Raw genomic sequence first — 20431 nt, 5'->3', positions numbered from 1 at the left:
GGTGATTAATTTTAGGTGCAGCAAATGTCAGAAAAAAATCAAAATTTTCTGGTTACTTTAAATCCACTTATAGTAATACCTTTTTAATTTACAAATTAAATATACACATTTAGAGCCATTATAAAAACATATGGCTTATCTTCTAAAATGGCATTTCCAAAAAAGGAGTTAGCCAAAAACAATAGCAAAACTACACAATTACAGTAGGCTGAATGTGCACACAATATCCTTTAAGTAAATGTCAGAAAGTAATCACACCGCCCCCTCTCCTGTCATCAAATTATTTCAAGAACCCAACATTGGTACTCCAATGAACAAAAGTACAAAAATCTCTTTATGACTAACTGCTTAGAACAGCATGAACACTACTTTGTTTCATTTCTTCAGCATCTTTCCCTCTAGCACTTTCTGTACCTCCTACAGCAAATACTTTGTTAGGGCAACTTAAGAAAAGCCCCAAAAGTAAGGCTTTTTATGAGTGGCCACTGGTTATTGACCAGTAAGAGCCTGTTCTTTATAATAGAAACTTTGTGGGGCACTTGGGTCGCTCAGTTGGTTAAGCGCCCGACTTCAACTCAGGTCACGCATGATCTCACGGTTTGTGAGCTTGAGACCCGCATGGGGCTGTCTGCTGTGAGCAAAGAGCCCACTTCGGATCCTCTGTCCCTCTTTCTCTCCCCCTCCCCCACTTGCTCTCTCCTTCTCTAAAAATAAAAAAAAAAATTAAAAGTTATAACAGAAACTGTGTATACTGTGAATCTAGATTGCATTTGGTATATGGCATTCCAGTCTTCTGCATGTACTGAAGTTTATTAAGGTGTGGACTCAGATATTCCAATATTTAAAGTATTAACAGTAACATTCTTTTAGAAATGAAGAAAACCCAATAAATTATCATTATTTTATAATGATACCCAACTTTATCAATACCCAATAAAGTATTATCATAATGTGGTTCGGCTCTAGCCACTGTTTCATACTTCTTTTTCCAATATGAGAGTGTAACTACTTGAGAACTTACCGGATACTGGATTTCCCAATATACTTGGAAAGATATGATTTGAATGTGTTCTGTATAAAATACCATACGTAGGTAGTTAAATGTTAAAAGCACCCAGAAGGTAATTGTGAAGATATGTTTTGTACTACATTTGTCCAGGCAGATATTTACAAAATTCATTTCTCTATCTTACCCATTCTACAATGAATATTGTACTATCAACACGGACTCGTATGTGCTCCTTGGGCTCATGTGAAGCACAGAACACAGTAAATTATTTCACTGATGACTTTCTCCATTCTCAAGATGGTACATAATCAGTACCTTTCTAGATGCCCCAGGGAATGAGGGCTTAATTCTTTCCTGGAAACCCTAATAATAGAGACTGATAGACACTAGTAGTGTACCTCCTCTTCTTTCCCCAAATCCTTCTAGCCTCAGAATCACGCTGTATCTATTTTTTTTTCATGGCATATCCATTTAACTAATGGCAGACCATCCTGTATTTGTAACCACAGGGAAAACTTTGAAAACACCCAACTTTATATGTTTAAATCTTATTCTTCCTCTTAAGTTCTATTTTTCTCTTCAGTACCTACTTTTGTCAAGCTTATTATATACAAGTTATCTTTTCATGACTTTGTACTGATTTTCTATATAGAAACTACAAAAATCTTCAGAGTTTTTCTGGAGATTTAGAAGCTACAATTTTTCTCCATATTTAGCATAAAATTAAGTGCATATAAATTTTGAGTTATCCTGTTCCTGTGAACTGATGGTGAAAGATGAATGATTTTATCAAAAGGTGGTATAGATTTTGAAAACCTTTGCTTGACTCCCCAGAGAGGATAAACAAATGCTAAAAGTTGATAAGGTATGTGGTATATACTAACTGGAAAGCTCATGAAGCTTTTACTAAGCCATAACAAATAATTTAAAAGAATCTCATCCCACACTATATGGACCTTTTTTATTATACTGATATAATTTGAAACTAAAGAGTATTTTCCTTGCTAACACTGTGGAGCAACTTTGCTTAGCTTCTTCAGTGATTTGACTTCTTTCCTCTTAAGATAATGGTGACAAAGATTCTAAAACAACCTCTGAAAAGAGTTTTATAGAACTATTACTAACAATTATACACTGGACACTAGTAGTTTACACATAGAACACTAGTCACACTAGTCTATACTAAAGGTCACAGGTTGACAAACTTTCTTTGTAAAGGGTCAGATAGTAAATATTTTAGGCAGGCTTTAGGCAGGCTACACAGTCTCTGAAATAACTATTCAACACTGTTCCACAAAAGTAGCCATAAACCATGAGGAAAAGAGTAAGTACAACTGTGTTCCAATAAAATTTCATTTATGGACACCAAATCTCTTTTAATTTTTGTGTGTTTTGAAAAATTGTTTTTAACCACTTAAAACTGTAAACACAATCCTTAGCCCACAGGCCATGAAAAGCAGGCATTGGGCTGGATTTGGCCCACAGACCAGAGTTGGCTATACCTTATATGGGCTTTTATATGTTACACAAAATGTTTAAATTCCAAGTCTAAAGACACTGGAGACTTTTGTTTTTTAGATCTCTCATTTTAAAACTTATACTAGACAAGTTGTCTACTTCCTGGATAAATACACTCATGTGAGACAGAGAAAATAATTCAGAATACATATCCCTACTTAAAAAAGAAGACAGGAAAAATTTTTGCAAAATGAATCTTTCACCCTAAAACATATAATTAGGAAACATTTAAAATTTTTATTCTATGCAATATAAAACAATATGCATAGATTTGGTACACAATTTCTTGGTTTTTACTTTAGGAAACAAGGCAATAAGGAAAACGTTTATAAATCTCTCCATCCCTTTTATAAAAAGTTGCAACTGAAACCAGCAATTCCTTGCAAGTACAACTATCAATTCTGAATATATGAATTATACCTAGGAATTGGCATTTACATAGATGAGTACTGGGTGCTCTTTTATTTTGAGAGAGAGAGAAAGAGAGAGGGTACAAGCGGGGAGGGTCAGAGAGAGAGAACAGGTGAGGGAAGGGCGGGGGCGGGGGGGGGGGGGAGGGAGGGCGAGAATCCCAAACAGGCTCCACACCATCAGAGCAAAGCCGGATGCAGGGCTCAAACTCATGAACTGTGAGACCATGATCCGAGCCGAAACCAAGATCAGATGTAAAACCGACTGAGCCACCCAGGCACCCCTCTTTTAAACATGTACAACTGTATCATAAAACACCATGACTTCTACAATTTGGGGCACTTTTGAATATGAAACTCCTGCCTCCATATATATATAAGGAAACAAGAATACTCTTTCCAGTCATCAAGTAAGAAAAACTTCACAGTCTGATTTACCTTTATCGAAGGTAAAATGATTCACTACTGCATTTCATGGATTATTGTGATTCTCAGTAGTTCCTTAACACAAAGTAAATTTCACATGAACTTTTTATCTGTTTGGGTTTTCCAAAGCAAAATACTAATACAAAATGTATTGAACTGGCAGAAGTCCATGGGCTAAAGAAAAAGGAATTAAATATAAAATGTTCACCAACTTTATCCTTTCTAATTTTCAACAGCATCAGATATGGAGACCTAACTGGTTTCTTGTGTCTATCCATTATGAACATAACTCAATCTTCTATTTTAATACTCTTCAATGCCATTTTTTGCTTGGTGCTTTACTGTGCGACGTAGAAGATCATTTCGTCCAACTTCAAGCATCTGTTCTTCCCAAGATTTCATTTCATTATAATAACGAATTTTATCATCATTAGCAAGTTGAATATACACCTGAGAAAAAGTGTAACTGTTAAAATAATTTCTTTTAGTAGAATCTTTACAATTAATTTCTGGAATGCTTCCATATACTCTAGAAATCACCTATTATTCTACATGTATAATGGGGGACTAAGGAAGGAATTTTTTTTTGATATAAAAGATGAGAAAAAGGCTGAGATAAAGATAATTAAGTTGTTACAATTTCGGGGTTTGGGATGTGGGAAAGGAGCTGAGGCAAGGTGAGATTGTCACTGGATAGAGTGAACACTTTAAGTTATGAGTGACATTGTTTTTTATTTGTAGTTAAAAACTACCAAAAGAAAAAAGCTGAACTGGTCCTAAAGATATGAAAATAATTTCAAAATACTTTGTGATACTAGTGATATAAAGTTGTTTTCACATGAATAAAGCCTTGCCCTAATATATTCTCTCACAGATATTCCAACTAGACACTTGAGACTAAAACCATACTACTTACTTGCTTTTGAGAACTGGAGAGATTTTTCCAGTTTTCATTTATAGTCTTCAGCTTTACCTGTAAAACACATATGTTTAAGTACCAGATACAGAGACTTCAGTGGTTAAAGATCTTTTTTAATTCTTGATTCCAATAATAAAATCTGATATCGAGAATCACAGGCAAAGTCTTATCAATTCCTTACCTCCCTTTTTTAAAAAATTTTTTTAATGTTTATTTTTGAGAGAGAGAGAGACAGATGACAAGTGGGGGAGGGCAGAGAGATGGAGACACAGAATCTGAAGCAGGCTCCAGGCTCCAAACTGTCAGCACAGAGCCTGAAGCAGGGCTCAAACCCACGAGCCATGAGCTCATGACCTGAGCCAGAGTCAGATGCTTAACTGACTGAGCCACCCAGGGGCTCCTTACCTTTCTTTCTAAAAAAAAAAACAAAAAATTTTTTTTAATGTTTATTTTTGAGACAGAGAGAGACAGAGCATGAGCGTGGGAAAGGCAGAGAGAGAGGGAGACACAGAATCTGAAGCAGGCTCCAGGCTCTGAGCTGTAAGCACAGAGCCCAACGCGGGGCCCAAACTCGTCAACTGCGAGATCATGACCTGAGCTGAAGTCAGACGCTCAACCGACTGAGCCACCCAGGAGCCCCGTCTTTCTAAATAAGAACTATTAAAGTTAAAACATACAAAAAGTGAATAGGATGTAGATATTATCCTTTTTTATTGATATATAATCGACATATGACATTATTAATTTCAGGTGTAAACTTGATTCATCATTTGTATATCCTGTGAAATGATCACCACCCTAAGTCTAGTTAACTAATCTGTCACAATACATAGTTACAAAATTTTTTTTTGTGACAAGAAGTTTTAAGATTTACTCCAGGCAACTTTCAAAAGTGTAATATGTCATTTAAAAAAAATTTTTTATGTTTATTCATTTTTGAAAGACAGAGAGAGACACAGCACAAGCAGGGGTGGGGCCGAGAGAGAGGGAGACACAGAATCTGAAGCAGACTTCAGGCTCTGAGCTGTCAGCACACGTGGGGCTTGAACTCACAAACCACAAGATCATGACCTGAGCCAAAGTTGGATGCTCAACCAACTGAGCCACCCAGGTGCCCCTCAAAAGTGCAATATATTATTTTTAACTATAGTCACCATGTCATTGTTTTTTAGAGGGAGAGAGGAGAGAGAGAGCATGTGCACACACGTGAGTGGGGGAGGAAGAGACGAGAATCTTAAGCAGGCTCCACGCTCAGCACGGAGCTCACCTCACGACCCTGAGCCAAAATCAAGAGTAGTATGCTCAACCGATGAAGCCACCCAGGCATGCCTACAGTCACCATGCTGTACAATGTATCTTCAGGACTTATTTAAAATTAGAAACTGGTACACTTTGACCATTCTCACCCATTCTGCATCCCAACCCCAACCTCTAGCAACCACCAATCCATTCTATTTATGAACTTGGTTGTTTTGTTGTTGTTTTCAAGATTCCACATATAAGAGAGTTCATACAGTTATTTGTCTATTTCTGACTTATTTCATTTAGCATAATGCTCTCAAGGACCATCCATGTTGCTGCAAATAGCAAAATTTTCATTCTTTTTGATGGCTGAATAATGCATGCACACCAGTTTCTTTATCCATCATCCATCAATGGACAGTTAGATAGCTTCCACATCTTGATTATTGTAAATAATGCCCAATGAACATGGGAGTGCAGATATCTTTTCAAGTTAGTGTTTTTGTTTCCTTTGGATAAATATCCAGAAGTAGAACTGCAGGATCATATGGCAATTCTATTAAATTTTTGAGGAAACTCCATACCATTTTCTACAGTGAGCTGCAATCTACATTCCCATTAACATATGCACAGCAATTCCCTTTTCTCAGCATCTTTGCCACCACCTGTTATTTTCTTATCTTTTTGATAACAGCCATTCTAACAGATATGAGGTGATATCTCATTTGGTTTGCATTTGCCTGATTACTGATGCTGAAAACCTTTTTATGTACATGTTAGTCATCTGTATTGTCTTCTTTGGAAAAATGTGTATTCAGATTCTCTCCCATTTTTTAAGTCAGCTTGTTTTTTTGCTACTGAGTTGTTGTACAAGTTCTTTATATATTTTAGATATTAACCCCTTTTCATATATATGATTTTCAAATCTTTCCCCTCATTCAGTAGGTTGCTTTTTCACTTTGTTAATGGTTTCCTTTGCTGTGCAGATGTATCTTTTTTGATTCAACAATACTTATATTCAACTATATTCCTATGATAAACTAACTTCAAAGACTTAAATGTTTTATTTCTTCCCTGTATCTTAATGTTTTATTCTAAAATTTGTACCTAAGTATTCAGGCATACTCATAGGAACAATACAACACTGGTCCTTAATTCTACTTAGCTGAACTTAAATTATATGACCTGGAAAAAGTCATTATTACCTCTCTTAGGCTTGGTTCTTCATTTATAAAATTAAAGGATGCAGGAAACCCAGGGATGGAGGAGAGTTAGAGAGGAGAGTCAGCACACCTCACACAGTATGTGCTGTTGCTCCCAGAAAGCAGAGACTGAGGCAATAAATGGGTGGGTGGAGAATGAGGGGCAGAGGGGTCGGAGAAGGCAAGTGTGAAGAAGGGAGGGAAATGGTCTGAAAAGAATCTATTTAAATCTAAGAGGAAGTCATCAGTGATTTTAAACAGAAGCAGAGTGAGAATAATGAACTTTACTGTTCTGACCAGAACTCTGTATTTTATCCTACCAACAAAAATAGAGATATAGACAGGATCTGAGACTACATAACCATCATGTTTTGGAACACTTTAATACTTACCTTTATAAACACATCTAATATATTCAGGGACATTTACTCACTAAATAATTGCTCTCTTAGCTCTGGAAGGAATTGCTTCAATCTTTCATAGCTAAGCTTTTTCCTTATATTTAATCCATAAACTTTTGTATTCACTGAGTTCAACAATAATTTATAAAGTTGCATGCATAAAAAAATCTGATCTTTCACCTTATAAAGTAATTCATTAAAGAAAATTAAAGAGATAGAAAGATGTTTAGTTTTGCTCCTCCCTAAAACTCATTAAATAAGCCCTTCCACCATGTGAGGACACCGTGAGATGGTACCAGCTATGAACCAAGAGGGCACTAGCAGACAACCATGACAGTGCCTTGATCTTGGACTTCCCAGCCTCCAGAACTGTGAACAATAAATTTCTATTGTTTATTTTTTTTAAGTAAATGAATAAACAACATTTTTTAAGGCATAAACCCACATGGACAAAGACAACAGGAGAGGAAACTACCAACACAAAATTTTAGCAGCTAAAAAGTAGGTGGATGGGGCGCCTGGGTGGCGCGGTCGGTTAAGCGTCCGACTTCAGCCAGGTCACGATCTTGCGGTTCGTGAGTTCGAGCCCCGCGTCCGGCTCTGGGCTGATGGCTCAGAGCCTGGAGCCTGTTTCCGATTCTGTGTCTCCCTCTCTCTCTGCGCCTCCCCCGTTCATGCTCTGTCTCTCTCTGTCCCAAAAATAAATAAACGTTGAAAAAAAAAAAATTTAAAAAGTAGGTGGAGAAATGGTAACTGACTTACCTAACCAAGAAGGCAGATTCCCAACCTGGTACTGGGGAAAGCCATAAAGCAAACCAATTTACAATGCAGAATCCCCAAGCAGCTCAGGAATTGGCAGCACCAGATAGGTAGAAAACGGTGGTGAAAGGTGTGCTTAAAACAGTAAGACTGACTGAAATTCTCTTGAAAAAGAGATTAAATCCCCACCATGGGCAGATTCTAGGACTTATCCCCTCAAAAGGGTAAAATAGAGCTACTCTGTGGATATCAGGTACAGTTGGGGCCAGTGGTACCACACTGGAAACAAGGAGATTAAGTAAAAATGTACGTATACAGTATCCCAGAAAGAAAAGCAAAAAAGGTTAAGAGAAAAACAATACAGAAAAGAAAATGAGAGGACCAGCTCAGAAGACACAAAAACAAGTATAAGGTTTTAAAGAGAACACAGCGGGGAAGGTGGGGGGGGGGGAGGAGAGAAGAAAAAAGAAACCAAATCACATTCAAAAGACCAATAATCAAAATGCCTTTATACTTCTCAAAAGCTATTAACAAGAGAAAGAAGCAGTATTTTTAAAATTCTGAAAGAACATGATCTCTAGATTCTATGCCTAGAATTCTATGCCCAAACTATCAAGCAAATATAAGGTTAGAGATTATTTTCAGACAAGCAAAAATTCAAAAAACTGATCTTCCATGTACTCTCACTGGGGAGATGCTGCTATAATAAAATCAGTAAACCAAGAAAGACAACAGCAGAAGCAAAACCACCACAAAGATGAATGTCAACTGTGCACTAGCAATAAAAGGCTACAACCAAAGTGGAACAAAACAGAGGTTCCAGATTGAAACTGACAAAATAGCTAATGCATCTAAATGCACTGAAAGCTGGTAAATATTTAAGGGTTTGGGGCTAAATTACTGATAATACATAAAAAACTAAGGAAACAAAAACATAAGACATACTGAACTTCAGTGAAAGTTTTGCAATTAAAAAAAAAATAGTCATAGCAAATGGCATAGCAAATGGCATAGCAAATATCATACTCGATACTTCTCTAACCAAAATTGTAAGTATACTGGGAGGCAGGAAAATGGAAACATGAACAGTGGGATGAGAAAGTAATAAATGTTCATCTTAAATAATGGGAGATAATGCCTAAAATATAGGTAATGCTGAAAATTGAAAAAAAATCAAGAAGTAACAATATAAGGCTGTTATTTACAGATATGAAGATAAACAGCACAAGAATGAGCTAACAATAAAAGGTATTCACTTATATGACAGGGCTGTGAAAACTGGTTATCTTTTATAACAAGTCTTATTTTGATTCTTTTAACTATAAGGATATATACCCAATATTTTTTAAATGAATAAAAATGATAGTTGCATTAATTTTAATATCCTGAGATAGGGTCCCTCAGCCATTAAGCTTTCTAGGTGATTCCAAGGTGCAGTCGAGTTGAGAACCACTGATTTAGAAGCATTCTCTAGAATAAAACCTTTTTACACTGATAAGAAAACTAAATCCAAAGTCATTTAGTGACTGAGCAAATTCCAACTAAAAAAATAAACAAGCATATATTTTTAGTAATTTAAGGCCATAGAAACAATTTTAAAATCCCAAGGAGTAAATAAATCAAAGTATACAGCCAGGGAAGACCATATCACATATACATATTATTTAATCAAGTGCCAAACAGGACTTATGAAATGAACTACCGATCCTAATAACCCAAAATGTGGCACAGTGGCAAAAACCTTCATCTCAGATTGACAAAAGTTAGAGATCTGAACGTATGCTCTTCTTACCCTATTATATTATAAAAGGAAAAATACAATTGCCAATTTGGAGCTTCTAACAAGGAAATAAGGAAAGAATAAGCCACAGCAGGAATGACACACTTCTTTTCTTCTTTGACATATTCATATGGTGATACTCATGGGCGTAATACATTCTCATGGGCATAACCAAAATTTTATTAAAGGATATAATATGAAGCAAGGTTATACTCAAATCCCAGTACAAAGTATTATAATCCCACTCTCATTCTTTCCCAGTGATGGTAAAACAGTCCCAGGACTGACTGATAAGAAGTCTCCAGAACTTTAACACCCCTATAAATTTGAAAATGTTATTATTTTAAATTTTAAAAAGCTGACAATATATATATTGCCCGCTAAGTACTCAAGTTGTATGTGGCAAGAAAATGTGTTTTCCTTTAAAAGATACAAGAGGGCATTATTTGGATAAAGTACTTATTTATAATAATTTACTACTTTTCTTCACATCCTAACATATGACACCCCTACAATTTTCTGTCTAAATATTTTAAAAATCAAAACAAAAATTTTAAAAACAAATCTAATTCTGTTTTACCTGTGATGTACCATCCTTATGTTCCTGGAACCTTTCAGCTATATAAATGTTGTAAGCTGAGCGAGGTCTTTTCGGTTTTCCAAGCATTGTTAACTCCTGAGTAACAAAAATGGAAGAGTTAGATATAGTTTTAACTTCTGTAAGACTTCACCTACAGAAACTTTATTCACTACTATGCATTACAGGAAGTTCCTATAAGTGAATGTTATGATTCTTTGTATATACAAAATGACTACTCACTCGGGATCAGAATTATTTTTGTGATAGCACTAAGTTTTGAAAATTGTAAAAGGTTTTAGGAGTTATTTTCCAAATAAAAACTTTTCCCTTACATATTATTTTCATGGTCTCCATGAAGTGAATAACTGAGCACTTAGGTACAAAATCTTTTTTAAAGGTTAAAACAATTTCAGTTTCATCGTTCCAGAACACTACCATCTCCCAGCCACTATATGCCTCTACCACAACTCATAAACACTAGAGTATCTGTTTAATAATCTCTCATTTCATTTCCTTCCTTGGTATCTCTCAACTTTTAAACTTCAACAGATGTGTTAAATTCAATTCTTTTCACTAGGTACCAAAGGACAGAGGAGGCAAGAAATAGCAAATACATGTATCCCTTACTGCTTAAGTTAGTTTAGTTTCAAGGGGCACCTAGGTAGCTCAGTCAGTTAAGTGTTCGACTTCAGCTCAGGTCATGATCTCACAGCTCTTGAGTTCGGGCTCTGTGCTGACAGCTCAGAGCCTAGAGCCTGCTTCAGAGTCTGTGTCTCCCTCTCACATTCTGCCCCTAACCCACTCACACTCTGTCTCTCAAACATAAATAAAAACATTAAAAAAAATTTTTTTTTAATGTTTAGTTTCTGAGTTTCAGAGAATAAAGGATGCTGCACTATTCTATTTAGTTTTTGAATTTGGATAGTAGTACTTGTAATTCATAAATTATGTGGTTTTTAATGGCAATTTGGTTAAAGTCAATAACAAACCCAATTTTATTTCATAAATAAAGTACAGCCCCTGTGATTAACCTCATTCTTCCTGGACTTCTCAGACACAGAACTACTATAAAACTACTGCAGACTCCAGGTACTTCATAATGTAACTGTTTCCCCTTTTGTTTCTAGAGCTTGGAATTCATCATCCTTCCTAACAGTAAGTATACAGCTGAACAGACTGAAAAATCAACAACCCTCTTGGATCCCTAAGGGAGAGAAGTTTGTTTCAAACTGCTGCCCCCTAGACTGGAGAGACACACAAGTAAATACAGGGAGTCGAAGCAACCCCTGCTGGAACCAGTGCTGGGGTACCAAAACCTCTACTGTAATTAATGAATTGCTGGATGTTCTGGCTTCAGGGGGAGCCAGTCATAAGAATGTCCTCACAGGACGCCTGGGTGGCTCAGTCAGTTAAGCATCCACCTCTTGGTTTCAGCTCAGGTCACTATTAGTGAGTTTGAGCCCAGCATCGGGCTCTGCAATGATAGTGTGGGATTCTCTCTCTCTCTGCCTCTCCCCTGCTGGCTCTCTTGGCCTCTCAAAATAAATAAACTTAAATTAAAAAAAAAAAAAAAAAAAAAAAAAAAGACAGTCCTCACAGTATTGTGATATACTTCTAGGAGCTAAACCAGATTTCCACAATTAATACCAGAAAAAATATTTCCCCTGCTTCTGTAAGAAAGGAAGAGAGGAAAAGAAACTATTTTGAAATGCCTGAGCACTCAACTATTAACAAGGCCTGCCTTCAGGGGAAACTAGTTAACCAGAGCCTAACTTACCTGCATGAAGGGAAAACACCCAACTCCTGCACACTCTAGTCATCCTGACTCACACCTAATGGGGAGGGGGAGTGTGGAAGAGTGAACTGAGAAACTCTTGTGAAGTTCACAGACCAGTTGCATAGGCTCACTAAAAGATCGGGACCTAATTGTAGGACTACAGAATGCTTTTCTTGACCCCCACACCTCACCACCACATTGCTAAGGCCTATTTACAGCAGTTCCTTTTACTCAGTACATTATGTCCATCAATCAAGAACAAACTTCCAAGGCAGACTAAAAGGCAAAAAACACAATATGAAGAGACAAAGCAAGCATCAGAACCAGATATGGGAGGGATGTTGAAATTATCAGACCGGGAATTTAAAACAACTAGATTAGTATGCTAAAGGCTCCAGATTGCATGTAAGAACAGATTAGCAATGTAAAGCTCGGAGATGGAAATCCCAAGAAGTAACCAAAAAAAACCAAAAACCAAAAAATTTAGAGATCAAAAATGCTGTAACAGAGGTGCCTGGGTGGCTCAGTCAGTTAAGTATCTGACTCTTAATCTCAGCTCAGGAGACTGGGCTCCAAGCTGGATATGGCACCTATTTAAAAAAAGAGAGAGAGAGAGAGAGAGGAGAGAAAGGAGAGAAAGGAGAGAGAGGAGAGGGACAAATGTTGTAATGAAACGAAGAATGTCTTTAATGGGTTTATTAGTAGACTGGACATGGCTGAAGAAAGAATCACTGGGCTAAAGGATGTATTAATAGAATCCTCAAAAATCCAAAACAAAGAGAACAAAGACTGAAAATAAACCAAAAACTGAAGACTATCCAAGGACTATAGGACAACTTAGAACAGGTGTAACAAACATAAAATGGGAATACTAGGAGGAGAAAGAGAAAAAGAAATATATGAAAGGGAAATCCCGTATTACTGCCCAATCCTCATTTCTGGTCTCTCCACTCTTACATTGGATGGGTGCATTAAAAAGGAAGGGAGAATAAAGAAGGGAGAATAAACTTCAGTACCCAGCCCTCCAAATACTTACCCCTATGCAGACACTGTATTTCTATTGTCTTTTCTAGCTCCTTTTTACTAACTGGATCAGAAGACTAGATTGCTATTTAGATTACTGACTTAAAATAGGTGAGTCCTGAACTCTGGTGCTAGGAGAGCTCAACAAGAGTCAGGGAGACATATGTTGTCATCTCACATTAAAGTCTCAAATTTACTTTTTCAAAGAAATAGTTTTAACTCTGATGACCATTTTCTACAGTATATGTACTGGACCAGCAAGCTGACCATCTCATACCTAATACTGTTCCTACAGAAAAATGTAGTCTTTCAAGCAATAGTATTTATGTGGATTAATAACCTTAAACTGGGACCAGACTACAAATCTGAACCATGTGGGGTGTTTAATGAGGAAAAGTAGTTCATCCTATAGGACTTCTTATTTGACTAGATACAATAAAGGCATTTTTTCCTGATGTGTTAATGAAATCAGTCTATTTAGCAACATCCATAATGAAACTCATCCATAATCAAACTCACCATTACCTATAAAACAATTCAAATCAGCAGGTTATCCTAGACAAGACACAGACACAAAGATTCTTGCTATTCCTGATTTGGCTGTTTCATAACTCTGTTCCTTCAGCTTTCATTCTAGTCCTAACTACATATCTTAAATTTGGATACATTCAAAAGTAGTAACAAGGGGTTCCAAGACAGACTCAATGCCAAGTGGTCCTAGTGGCAGAAAAGAGTTATCCCATTTTTTCCTAACTGGGGTACTCCTGATGACATTCTACCATTTAGCCACATATATCAAAATAAGAAAAACTCCCAATATTCATTGTTCTATAAATTTCAGTTCTTTGCCAAAGGAAAAAAATATTTCACTGATACTCACTCTCTTTTTTATTAATGCTTTCTTTTTTAAACGTTTTTGCTGGATTTCTTTTTCCAAAGATACAATCTGACTTGGAGTTAACTGTTCTTGAATTCTGTTTATCTCTTCTTTGTATGCCTGCCAGTCTGCCCTGTAAGCATCTTCATATATCTATAAATAAAAAACCCAAACATGAAGTCAATAAATTACTGCTGATAAATCAAACACAGCACACCCGCCAGGGAAAGACAATTGCATGACTTCAGATAAAGACAGACTAGGGGCACCTGGGTGGCTCAGTCAGTTGAGCGTCCGACTTCAGCTCAGGTCATGATCTCACAACTTGTGAGTTCGAGCCCCACATCGGGCTCTGTGCTGATAGTTCAGAGCCTGGAGCCTGCTTCGGATTCTGTGTCTCCCTCTCTCTCTGCCCCTCCCCCACTCATGCTCTGTCTCTGTCTCAGAAATAAATAAACATTAAAAAAAATTAAAAAAAAATAAACATTAAAAATAAATAAAAATTAAAAAAAAATAAAAAGACAGACTGAACCACCAAGTGAAACATGTGCTCTGGAATCACATGTATATGGACTAAAAACATGTTTTTTTCATAAAAATGTTAACAAAGGTGAGAGTCTAACAACTAGTCTTCAGTTTCAGATATTGCCAACCCTTTGTTGCCACTGCCATACATCCATTTTCTAATCATTATGAATCAGAAAGTATGAAGTTCCTTTATAGGTAACAGATATTAAAAAATTTTTTTTTAATCATCTAGTCCCTTAAAGGACATGACTATTATTCTTAACTGCAGAATAACTGGTCAGCAATACTGAAAAACAATATGCTTACTTTTTTCTCTGAATCAGGAAGTTCCCTCCATAGCTGGGCAATTTTTCTAATTAGTTCTGAATTTTTCGCATCTATAGATTGAAATAAAATGAAAAAGTCACAATTTTATGTCTCAGGATTAATTTCTAAAGACTTCTAGGAAGTCTAGCTTTAGCTCTAAGTTTTATTACAGACACCTCTATACCACATATAATTTAATACAATGATTTAGGTTTTCTTTAATTTCATACTTGATCCAGAATTGTTCAAGTCTGTTACCTAATAATTAAGAAATATGTCACATACCCCCCCAAAATTATTAGTTTAAGCAGTTGGGTAATCACTGTCTTCAAGCTTTTTACTTCATATTTCAAACAAAAAAATTTTTCCCATCTTTCAGGAATTATTAAGTTCATAAAACCTGACTCAACAATAAAATATAATCTTGATTCATGTAACACTGCCTTGTATTTCAGTTACAGAAACACTACTTGCAACAAGCTATTCTAAAATCAATTCATTATTCCCCATTTCCTTCCTCATCTTAACTGATCATTATTCCCCATTTCCTTCCTCATCTTAACTGATCAAGTCATTATTCCCCATTTCCTTCCTCATCTTAACTGGAGTGGCATTTTAATAAACCACTTAGTTTGAACTACAACATTTTAAGACATGTGAGTACTTCTTAAACATGTCTCTTAAACCAATTCTTTATAATGTAGGAATTTTCATTACAGTTCATTTGGTTTTCACAAGTACCCTGTGAAAGGGCTCTAGAAATCATAAAGTTGACTATTCTTAATTTAGTTATTATCTTTACACTACTATAATCACAAATGAAGGCCCACAGCCTTTCTAGGGAGTCAACAAAAACTCTACCTGGAAATCTTTTTTTTTTTCAGGAAGTCAACTGATTTCCAGTGAAAAACCTCTTGGAATTAGCAATTTGTATAGAGCTTTACAGTTTACAGAACACATCCACATAAGTTATTATTTCATTGCAACTTCATTAACAATTCCCTGAAGCAGGAGCTAAAGCAAGTAATAAAATGATTCACCAATGGTGCTCCAGGCCAATGGCAACTAGACCCCCAAAATTCAGCTTTTTCATCTTCTTCCCTGGGTGCTTCCACTCCACATGCTGCTATTTTTAAAATACTTTTCATTAAATGAGTAAGTCAGGAGGATAAAGTCAATGGTATTGTAATAGTCTTGTATGGTGATTGATGGCAGCTACACTTGTGGTCAGCATAGCATAATGTATACAGTTGTCCAGTCACCACTATGTTGTACACCTGAAACTAGTGTAACACTGTGCTTCAACTATACCTCAATAAAATATACATACTAATAACAAACAAATAAAAATACCTTTCATTAGCTCAATTATTTATAAGGAATTTGTACTTGGTAAAAAATGTCATACTTTACAGACCACTAAACGTTAATGGTTATGTTTCCGCAGTCACTGGATGCTTTCAAAGTGCAAATCAAGTTTGAAGTAAAACTGTTTAGTGGCTTCTTTATTACATCAGAAAACAGTAAATGCTCCAAAACTCCTTACCTGGGTTCTGAGCTTTAAATATGGGTAGCTGTTCTTTAGAAAATCGAACGTATGAAGTCAGAGGCTTCTTTGGATAACTATTCACGGTGGATGAAAAACATCTCGGTACATATGCAAAACTACGTATAAAGAAAATAACCAATATCAAGTATTTAAGTGCCAATATTCACTTTTAGATGAACACAGATCCCCCCCCCAAAAAGACGCCATCAGGATGCTATATATGGCACGGTGTTAGTGACTTTTAAAACCCTGTCCTAACCAGAGAAAAGACCTGCAAAACCGAACTCTCAAAGCTCCATCTATGCCTGTTAAGAAGGGCAGAGTGGAGGAAAGCATCAGCACTTCAGCTCCTGGACCCTGCCTCCTCAACGCCTCTACTGATGGAGAGAGACTCTTTGGCGCGCGACTTCGCAGAGAACTCTGAACGAGGGCTACAAGGTTGGACAGCGCGGAGCGACGGGAAGGAAAAGGAAAGGTGGAGGGTGGCCGGAAAGTAAGACTGCTGGATAAGGCCTGGTCGCAAAACCACCAGCCCCTTCGCAAAGTCGAGGCATGATTCAAAGCGCCACGGTGGCCCGGACCACCTAGGAGACACAAAAAAGTGTACGAAAACGTCTACACTCCAACCCAGACCGTCCTGAGCCGTGCCGCCTCCTGAAGTGCAGGCGAGAGGTCCTTACCTGAAGGGAGAGCGCAGTCGACTTCCACAGCCCGCGCAGAGGTCCGCTCCGGACTTTCCCAGTGCACTCAGCACGCTCCACACGCCCCGGAAAAGCGCCATTGCACCAACTTACAAGGCAGCGACCAGGCGCCACCCTCCTACACCCCCGCGGCACAACAGAACTCCAACAATGACGAACAGAACCCGCTGGTGACCCTCTGTAGTTTACTCTCATGCCCGCCACTCGCAAGGCACTATGGGAAATCGGCTAACATCCGGTCAGTAGCCGGGGAACTAGGCAGGGCAGAATTGACGCAGGCGCTGTAGTAGCTTCCCGGTGGGTGGGGCTGCAAAGGAGGAGGGCTCGGGGGCGGAGAAGGAAACCGCAGCCCGGCTTGCCTGCGGAGGGCCCTGGCCTAGAGGAGGCGCAGCTGAGCCCACCTCTGCCCCCGGCCCTCCCCTCCGCATTCGGTTCCTCCGCCCGGCCTGGAGGCTGATGGAGGCACTGTGGCCACCTCACCGCGACAGTGCGGGGCTGGCTGGCGTCCGCCTGTGACGACCGAAAGGGCCAGTACGTAACAGTTTTACCGCGAGGACGCGGGATAGCTGTGCGGCCTGCGCTGCTCCGAGGTCAAGCTGGCGGGTGCTGCGCGACCAGCAGAGCCGCTGAGTTCAGGCCCCAACTGACGCTCAGTATCCAAAACACTGATGGGGCGGGGGAAGTGGGGCACGTTTTAAACCTAAAAATGCAGATTTCCTGGACTTGCTGCAGTGCCTGATTCAGTATATCTGTGAGGCCCGTGACTCTGTTTTCAACAGGTTCCTCATTGTTTAACAATTTCTGATGCCAGTGGTCATAGGACCACATTTAAAGCAATACTGAACTAGACCCTCGTCCCCTCCACTGCAACTATCCCAGACCCAGTCTTCAACCCTGACATCCAACCCTGCTTAATTAGTAGGGAGGAAACTTTGGCTGATTAGTCGTGCAAAGACTCTATTCCCATTATTAACGTTAAAGTCTTGGTCCGGAAATGTAGCATTCCCTAAGACTCACTTTCCCTCATTGCAGATGAGGATGTTAGACTAGATTAGTTCTTTCGAAGTCCTGAGAAAGTGTGACAAATATGCCTTGAGATATTGATCGATATGCTGTATAACCATTTTCTGTGTCGGCAATGACATGAAAAAGATTGGGAAGACCTAAACGTATATAAGGATCAGCTTTTATATTCCAATTATTTCCTTCTGAAACAGCCTCTATTGGGTAGCTATATTTGTTAGAAAATTCTTACCACTGTAATATTAAGCTGAGAGTCAACTGCTTTCTGTAGCTTTGAAACATTGGCCCTTGATGCAACAAAGGAAAAGCCCACTTTTAAGTGGTATGTAAACAACTATCACTACTCCCTTTTCTTAGTCTCTCAGGGTTGAAAGGAACTTTCCATGTCATCTGTTCAAACTTCTCATCTTGACATGGAAAAACAGCTTTTTTTTTCTGATTACATAACTACGTACAAGGCCCCAAACTTAGGTAAAAGACACAACATTCCCCCACTCCCAATAAAGTCTGACAGAAGGAAATAAACAATTATAATGCACTGCCAAGGCAGAGGTAAGTATAGAATATGCTTCCTTATAACATTTTAGCTGGGTTCTGAAATAATTTGTTTTCTCTATATTTTCTAGAATATTTTTGTTCTTTCAGTTATTTGCTAAAAAAACTATTGCAGGTTCGGCTTATCACATTGGGGTCACCAATTGCAGGTTTAGCCTATCATCAATTGTGGGTTCAGCAGAAAAGATTACTCAAGACTCCATGCAAGTCAAGAGAGATGAGAGGGAGGCTAAGGGAAATCTCCCCGACATGATCTCCAGCTCCTGTATATATTAAGCATGAATTATAGGGAGAACATTGCACAATATGTCTTTGGCTATGTGCCAGTAAGATCTATAGAAAGTGTGCACAAAAAACAAGGCATTCCCAAGACCACCAAAGAGCAGATGCAGAAAGCAGGGTGGAGAACAAGATAAGATATTCCATAGATAACATGGTCTAAGGAATTCATGAGCACAGGAAAGACCCAACCCCTAAATATGCACTAACTAGATACTGGTCAGCTGTTTTCAGCAGGGCCAGAAAGCAGTGTAATGCATTCCCTATAATCTCCTTAACCAAGACATAGCTATTTGATTTCCCACAAAACTTCTTTTGGATATTTAAAAAATCTTTTTGTTTTTTTAGAGTGTCATTTTGATCTTACTGTAAAGGTCTTATAAATCTGTTCTATAATATTTGTTTTCAGCAAATACCAATATTCCTTAACAGTCATTTACATTGCAGCAAAATTTTATTCCAAATGCAACATTTACAAAGAAAATATAATTCTACCTGCTTACTCAAACTATCCTTGAGTTTCACTTATGAAACATGAAGACTTACCACAGCCCTTCCTAGGGTTCTGTTCTTTTATTTTGTTTTAAAAGTTTATCTACTCCCATGACTTCAGCTATCAGTTATATCCTCATGGTTCCCATATCTTATATTGAATCTATTTTAGTCCCAAATCTACATAAACACTGTCTTCTGGACATTTTTACCATCATGTCTCACAGATACTTCAATTTTTCATTAACATAATTCACTATCTTTCTCCTGTTTTGAACAACTTCTCTTCTTAAGAAGCACCTGTATCCCATTTGAATCATCCAAGCTAATAACTTGATAAATCATTTTATAATATCTCCCATTGACACTGTAACTGAACTAACATGAGTTTGGTCTTTGGCGAGTCACAGATAGAAACTATACTAGATGGAATTGTGACACAAAGTAAACTTTTATTTGCAGCAAATAAGGAGATGATGGGGAATAAACTTCCAAAGCTATGACTCTCTAAGCAAGGGTGAATGAGTTCCTTTTATTTAGGGTTAGGATGAATATTTAGATAGGGAAGCTTTGTCATTGTATGTAGAGGTGAGCATAGGGTCGTTCGTGCACCTTAAAGAAACATGCCTATACATACATCATATGTAAATGAGATTTGTGTTCCTCCTTGGATGGAGACTTTAGTATTATAATGAGGTAAAGGTAACTGTCAGTCATTCCATGGTCCATCTGTGCAGGTGTGAGTTGGGGTTAATCTCAAATTAGTCTGGGCTGACTGAACTCTTTGCCCAGACAGTTGTCATTGCTTGAGGGGTAGTTTCGGTTTCCTTCCCCTTGTGTCTTTTGCCTGAATTAAGAGAGAAGCTAGAAAGAAGAGCTTAAGGAAAAATGTGGGACAAAGGTCAGTAGGTACTAGCAGGTGAGCAGTAAAGGTCAGGGGTCTAGCTGGTGACATAACTTCTCCCCCATCAACCAGCTAATGATAAGTGTTGATGATTCTACCTCATTAACCCCTCTAGTAAGTATTCCTTCTTCTCCAGTCCAATTGCTGCTGCTTTTGTTCAGGATAGTAATA

General features: G+C 37.8%; 1 protein-coding gene across 2 annotated transcripts; it reads right to left on the bottom strand.

The window, feature by feature from the left end:
• Positions 1-56: 56 nt before the first annotated feature.
• On the bottom strand, positions 57-17472 carry TFAM (transcription factor A, mitochondrial). Of its 2 annotated transcripts, XM_015070190.3 has the most exons (7): positions 16987-17469; positions 16304-16422; positions 14758-14828; positions 13927-14076; positions 10247-10342; positions 4280-4336; positions 57-3813 (listed from the first exon to the last, which is right to left on the bottom strand). In XM_015070190.3, the coding sequence occupies exons 1-7, from the start codon at positions 17085-17087 to the stop codon at positions 3667-3669; spliced, it is 741 nt and encodes a 246-aa protein (XP_014925676.1). In that variant the 5' UTR covers positions 17088-17469; the 3' UTR covers positions 57-3666. The 2 variants fall into 2 exon arrangements, with proteins under 2 accessions (XP_014925676.1, XP_053062782.1); XM_053206807.1 differs by lacking the exon at positions 13927-14076 and having other exon boundaries at positions 2742-3813; positions 16987-17472.
• Positions 17473-20431: the final 2959 nt, after the last annotated feature.

This window comes from Acinonyx jubatus, chromosome D2 (genome assembly GCF_027475565.1).
Source record: "Acinonyx jubatus isolate Ajub_Pintada_27869175 chromosome D2, VMU_Ajub_asm_v1.0, whole genome shotgun sequence".
Classification (NCBI taxonomy): Eukaryota; Metazoa; Chordata; class Mammalia; order Carnivora; family Felidae; genus Acinonyx; species Acinonyx jubatus.
The sequence above is the reverse complement of the archived record's forward strand: the minus strand, read 5'-3'. Positions and strand labels throughout refer to the sequence as shown.